Source organism: Talpa occidentalis, unplaced genomic scaffold (genome assembly GCF_014898055.3).
Source record: "Talpa occidentalis isolate TD23 unplaced genomic scaffold, MPIMG_talOcc4v2.1 talOcc4.5, whole genome shotgun sequence".
In the NCBI taxonomy this organism is placed as follows: Eukaryota; Metazoa; Chordata; class Mammalia; order Eulipotyphla; family Talpidae; genus Talpa; species Talpa occidentalis.
In genome coordinates, this window is record NW_023604861.1 from 133,678,067 (window position 1) to 133,684,775 (window position 6,709).

At 53.3% G+C, this 6,709-nt stretch overlaps 1 protein-coding gene across 1 annotated transcript in view; it reads left to right on the plus strand.

Moving 5' to 3' along the window:
• Positions 1-6,478, plus strand: part of NBAS (NBAS subunit of NRZ tethering complex) — a 253,228-nt gene extending 246,750 nt beyond the window's left edge. Inside the window, exon 53 of the mRNA XM_037528501.2 lies at positions 6,067-6,478. Within this exon, the coding sequence (XP_037384398.1) occupies positions 6,067-6,342 (276 nt within the window). The 3' untranslated portion in view covers positions 6,343-6,478. The remainder of the gene's footprint in view (positions 1-6,066) is intronic.
• The last annotated feature ends 231 nt before the right edge of the window (positions 6,479-6,709 follow it).

Genomic DNA, 6,709 nt, shown 5'->3' on the forward strand with positions numbered 1-6,709 from the left:
CCTCTTGATGAAATCAGCACCCTTCATCCTGGACATGTGGACCTCAGTCCTGGCTGGCAGAGTTGCCCAGAATTAGCTAGAGCCTCTTCCACACAAGCCCTTTTGTAGGGGCTTTACCAGGTACACAGCAGGCAGGGGTGCCGGGGTCCGGGAGGCTGGCAGGTCTGCCAGCCCCCAGCAAGTCTTCACTCTTTCTGGGCTCTCCGGCCTTTTCTGGTGGTCTCCACTTCTCTGCTCTTCTCGTGGTCCTACTTCTGCTGGTATCTCTGTGACGCCACCCTTATAGGCCCAGTCTTAGCCCAGGTGAATCCCATCTACATAGGCCCACACCCCACTCCAGGTGCCCGCCATCAGGCATGCATTCAGGACCGCAGGGATCCATCATCTATCCTGATGGCAGGAGGGCAGAAAAGCCTGACACTTTTTCACTTACCCCACACCTTTCCTCTACTATTCTTGTTCCCGTGACATAAGCCACTGGAAGCACCGGCGTTGCTCCCAGTGGCCAGTGTCCAGGTTGGAGGGAGAGGTTTGGGAGCTTTCCCCTTAGCAGTTTCTCATTCTGTATTTCAAATCTAGTAATTCCCCTTGCTTGCTCTCTCCAGTTCACCAGCCAGATGTGCTATTATGGGACTGTTCTGCCTCCGCTTCCTTGATTGCTTCTCTGAGCGAAGGACAGCGTTGACGCACTAAGAGCCACAGGAGATTAATAAAACAAACAGGGATGCTGAGAAAGCAAAGCTTGTCCCCCCATCCCAATCAAAGAGATCAAGAACTTAAGAAGAAAAGGTGGGTGGGGTAGAGGGAGGGAGGGAAGGAAAGATCGACATTTAGTGAGACCCACATACCTTCCTTGTCCCTCTGAGTCTGTCGAGTTTGCAGGTAGCACCTCCCTGTGAGAGTCTCCATGGCGGCTCCGGCCGACGCACCGTCCTTCTTGCCTTGGCACTCCGTGGCGACAGGGAGAGGGGTCGGGCTCCTAACAACTCACTTGGTGTCTGCAAAGCCCTCCTGTGGCCTTCACCCTCATGTCAGTTGGTTTTCTTCTGTGTGGATCCACCCTCTTGGGCTCCAGTGGTCGAATCACGCAAAGCAGAATCAAGGAGGCTCCTTCCTGGGTGTCTCACCGACGCCTGCAGGTCTTACCTGGACCTCTTCTTAGAGTCACATTTCTTTCTGCTTTTTGGGGACCAGGCGCTTTTTCTCAGAATGCTGAGCATATCTACGTATCTCTAAATATTCAAACCTGTGCACACCTCGGCAGGTCACTTCCAGCCTCCATACTCATGCGTAGCCCATGGTTGGTCTTTGTGGTGAAGGAGCTCTGCAGCCCCATCCTCGCCTTCCTCGCGGCGGGGCAACCCAGCGAGGCCGCTCTCCTCCAGGCCCAGCAGCGTGGCTTCGGGCGCTCTGACGGTTGCGCACCCCTTGTAAAGGCAGGAATGACCACTGAGCAGGTTTTCTGATCCAGAAGACTGGGTAAAGGAGGAGTCAGAGTCCTCAGTGGCTTTTGCAGGTCTCTTATTGGGATTTACCCAGTACACGGCAGGCAAAAGTGCAGGCCTCCCAGCCCATCCTCACTCTTTCTGGGCTCTTTGGTGTTCTGCTGCTTCTCGGCTTCTCTCTCGGCTCCTGCTGGCGTCCCCGTGATGCCACCTTTAAAAGCCCAGTCTCAGCCCAGGTGAATCTCATCTACCTAGGCCCACACCCTACTCCAGGTGCCCGCCATCAGGCATGCATTCAGGACCGCAAGGATCCATCGTCTATCCTGATGGCGGGAGGGCAGAAAAACCTGATACCTTTTACCTTACCCTACACCCCTCTCCTGTGCTCGCTCTCCACGCGCCGTGTTCACGGCCCGGCTGTGTGCAGATGTGAAGGTGAGAGGGTGTTTGTGAGTGGAGATAAGATGTCTTCCCTGCTTTCAAAGGACTCACCTTGCAGAGCGATTGGCATACAAAATAACACCACAAGGGATTAACCGGGGTCGGAAGGAGGTCACTCAGGGCCCAGAGAGGAACATGTTTCCTGTTACAGAGACCACCAGCCTTGGGTTTTCAGGATTCCCTCCCGGTGTCAGGAGTCAGATGACTTGCCCTGATTTCGGTTTCAAGAGAGGCTGCTATTGAATCCCATGCCAGGTGAGGAGCGATGGTGTGCTGAGAAGTGGAATCTGAACATCATTCAAATAGATTCAGATTAGGAAAAAAAAGTCTACAGGTGTTTTTATTATTCCAAGTGTACACTTGTGTTGCCCTTTTGCTTTCTGCCTTTGTAGTTAATATCTTTAATAACTTTTATTAGTAATAGTTTTTGTAAAAACCAGACAAATACCCTTCCCTGAAGTAAACAGTGAAATAATATGAAATAATCTTCTTTGAAGTAATTGAAATGAGGCCCTGCATACATTATGTTACTGGAATTTCAGCTTACCTCATTACTGTAATTACTCTTAGCATTGTGTAGATCCATAAAATCAAAGATTTTAATTCAGAGAAGGTTCATTACCTATTGTTGAAACAGGAATTAAGCAGATAACGTTTTAATGGCTTGGAAGACAGTAGTGCTTTGTTAATAGATTTCTTTCCCAAGGTCTGCAAAGTTTCATTTATTCTCAAAAATGAATCACTGACAGAGATGGCAAGCATTTTACTCACTTTGTGGCCTATGTATAAGCCCTTCCTTCTGGAAAGTTCTTTATTCCTGATTCATCTGACTGTAATAGCTTCAACCATTTGCTGAACTTGAGCTCCATGCCGGGCTTTGGGGAAGGCACTTAACAACACAGAGCATCTCAGCCCTCCTAGATCTCTGTGCTTCAGCTGGGAACTGGGGCTGGGGAAGATTGTCCTTAACAAGGTCACACAGCTGCCTAGTGAAAAGGCTGGGACAGGAAATTGGTCTCTCACCCAAAAGCCTTTCTTGTGTTCGCAGCACCAGGCTGCCTGTCACCCAAATTCACGTGTGTATAATCAGAAGAACTAATCGGTTAATCCTCCCGGAATTTTCGTCTCGTATTTCTTTCAAATATCCAAACTCAGTCCAAAAATGCCAACATATTTTCTCCCTCAAGCCCTTAAAGTGTCCATCAGCCTTCGTCAGGGGGGTGGGATTTTCCATAAACCATACACTCGAGTAAATTCATAATTGGTTAAAAAGTTAGCTGTTTATAAACGTCAGAAAAAAATTGCGTATAACCCAGTCTTTTGAGGATTTGCAGCTTTCAAGCTTCAAGGCAATAGGAAAAAGATCATAAAGGAACAGATTCTTTCCTGACACTATAAAAATGCAAAATTTTTATGAAACGGCAAGTAACCGGAGCAGAGTTGCAAACAACAGAGGGGAATGTTCATTATCACTAAAATCGGGGTTAATATTGAAGTCATGCAAAGACTCCTTCACACCTGAAAGAAACATGTTGCAACTCCAGCAAATGAGTAAAGGATATGATCCAAGAAAAAGTCAGAATGAGGGCAATAAATGGCAGAAATCCATCCTAGCAAATAAAGCGCCCTCCTCGAGGTACCATGCTGTGTCCCCTAAATTAGCAAAATGATTTTCTCTTAAAAGTAAAACACCCAGAACTGAGAAGCTGCCAGGAAGCTGACCTCCACTGGCATCCCTGTGGGGCTACACCCCCTCCCAGCTCAGCCCAGAAGCCCCTCACACGCTCCGCCCCAGGGGGCAGCCTGCTCAGGCCCCACGGACACACACCTGGGGCCACTTAAACCCACAACTTACTCCCCACTTGCTATTCTCAGCGCTTGTTTAGGAGAAGCTAGACCACAGTTCCCCGACCCTCCCCCTGCACTGCCAGGCCCTGAGGCAGCCAGCATGCGTCCCCACCTTTCTGTGGGACCCTCCTAGCACCCCAGGGTAAGTGTTGCATCTCACTGGCTGAGCTTTGGAGTAGGCATGCTCGGCCGGGACAGTCGGCGGAGAGCTTTTGGAGGGTGGATGCCCACCGGTCCCTGCCCCTCATGCCCACCCTTCCAGGACATGGCAGGGACCTGATCATGAGGCTGTCGGCCTGGAGAGAAAAGAAGCCGAGGGAACCCCTGTCTCTTCCTCAGGCTGAACAAATCCATCACTGCTTTCTCAGCCCCCCAGGCCCCCAGAGGGAGGGCTAGTGAGTACACAGAAGGAGTGCTACAGGTGCCTGGCCTTGAAGACTTACTGGGGCACCAAAGCCAGCCGTGGCCTGCAGTGCTCGCATCCATTGCTTTTCATCTGTGGACTTTATCAAACATTGGCCTGTAGCTTCCTGGCACATGCTCTCTTCCCTCCTGAGGCTTAGGTGGAGGGATTCTCTATTTCTAAGGGAGAGCTGAAATAACACACACAGAACTCGGGGTGTGTGTGTGTGTGTGTGTGTGTTACACACGCATGGAGGCAGCAGTGTGGCGAATGGCAGTGAGCTTTGGATTACTATTCATTTATATTCATCCCACAAATCTTGCAGAGCACCTAGCGTGTGGCCCCACAGTGGGGGTGACGGGCTGGGGGCTGCAGGGTGGACAGAGGGCACGAGAGCTTGGTCTGGAGAAACCCGAATTCTGGAGGGGTCAGGCCGTCCACGGGACGGTACTCAGGGCCGAGGCTCCTGGCCCAGCTCCCTGGGGAGCCGCCAGATGACACAAGCCTTGACCTCACTGCAGCCCCGTTTCTTCCTCTCTCAGATGAGACTGTGGCTGTTTTAAAGGGATATTTGAAGGCTTTAGAGGGAGCCCCTTGTACGTGGGTGGCACAGGCTGTGGGGTGAGGGCGCCACCTCCGAGCGTGTTTCCCAGCTGTGAAGTGGCAGAGCCAGGCGGGGAGCTGGGAGGAAACAGCCGTGAACAGCACCTCTGCACCCTCAGGGGGCGCTGGCCCGCCTGGCGCCCCGTTCAGGAAAGCTAGTGTTCTGTACCGGCTGCTTCTCTCACCACCTGGCCTCTAAAAATAAAAGCAAACCAGAAAATGTTAGTTCATCCCGAGCGTCTTCCACAGTCGGGGTGGTTGAGTGGCGTGTCTGTGTGTGGAGGAAGTGATAGGCCCGAGGAGAGGTGCCCAGGGCTTGCCGCGAGTCTTCAGCCCTGGCGCCTGGGGCTGACCAAAGAGACCAAGTCCAGGAACGAGAGTCCTTAACGCAGATGGCCTGGCCTCGAGACGCTGCCCCTCTGGCGGGGAGAGGGACGTACTGTGACCATGGTCCAGCACGGAGAGGCCTGTGTGTGGCACCTTGGAGTGTGGAGCAGGAGGAAGGCTCTTGGCCGGGAGAGTTCTAGAAGATGGCACCAAGAAGATGGCGCGGGAGGCTGTGTGTGTGGTTTTGAAGGGCTGTAGCGAGGAGCGGGCCCTCTGGTAGTCTGCAGTCCCTCCTCTTCCCAGAGGGGGGTTTCGTGCGTGCAGGGTGTGGACGCAGCTGACCTTGCCCAACGGGCAGCCTTGGCCTCCTGGCAGCGCGGCAGGAGGGGCGCGGTGTGGAGAAGAGCTGGTCTAAACGTGAGTTAATTGGTTTGGAAATGCCACCGTCCTTCTGAGGTGCCTTCAGCCAAAGTCATTAAAAGTGCGCGGTGACATTAAGAGGAACCTGTATTATGACACCCCCGTATAAATGAGGCGCCCTGAATGTTGATGTGTGCTGAGGGCTGACTTGATTCCTTATACAAATACGGACATGAATAGAAAATAGAGAAATAGACGCTGAGGGACACGCTACACAGACCCAGACGACGAGACCGGGGAGAAAGGCCAAGGCTGTGAGCCGAAGGAGTCTGTGGAAATGCGTCTTGGAGAGGTAAGTGTGCCGCCGAGCTTTCTGGAGGCCTCGGCAGGAGCGATGTTCAGATCCCCCCCCCCCCCCACCACCCGCTGGCGATTCTGGCTGTCCCGGCAGGGTCGATGGGCATAATTTCTCGATGGAATAGAGAACACCATGTACCTTTCTGGAAGGAATTTCTCCTTCATGTAGACCTGTGTAAGGGAGAGGTCAGGGGTTAAGAACATGGACCCAGGAGAGCCTGGGGGCCGCTGCTGAGCCGTGAGCCTCGCCCGCTCATGTCTTGCCTGTCTTATGTCTTGAAGGTGAACGATTCCAACTGTGACCCCGAACTTCTCTCCCTGCTCCTGGACGCCCAGCTCGGGGTGAAGTGTGTCTCCACCCCCTTCTTCCCGCGCCTCCTGGAGCACCTCCTGGCCAGCCCGCAGCCGGGGCGCTGGGACGCCGAGGAGCTGGCTCGGCAGCTGCGGGACGCTGGCCACGTGGCCGAAGCCGGGTCTCTGCTGCTGGCCGCCAGGGGGACGCATCGGGCCCTGAGAACTTTCAGCGCTGCCCTCGGCGCCGGACAGCACTGGCTGTGAGGCCCGCTGCGAAGAGCGTCCGCCACGGCTGCTGCTCCTGAGGCCCATGCGTGCCCGTTGATGTTCTCAGCGGTTCCCACAAATTGCAAATAAAGATGTAGATAAATGATGAGCAAGGGACCGTTTTCTACTTTGCTTAACCCACTTTCCTAAGAGTCACTCGACTTCCTCCTGTTTATTTTCGGGACTGCCTTGTCTGGTGAGAATCCAGGGAACACCATGTCTAAGGCTGCGATTCTGTCTCTGGGGGTAGGGAAGCCTGGTGGTTGGAGCAGGTGTCCCGAGGCGAACCTGAATTCAAGTCCAGGTTCCTCATGCTACCTTGGAAGGGCACTGCAGCCCTCTGGTGCTGGTGCTGCAGTCTCCG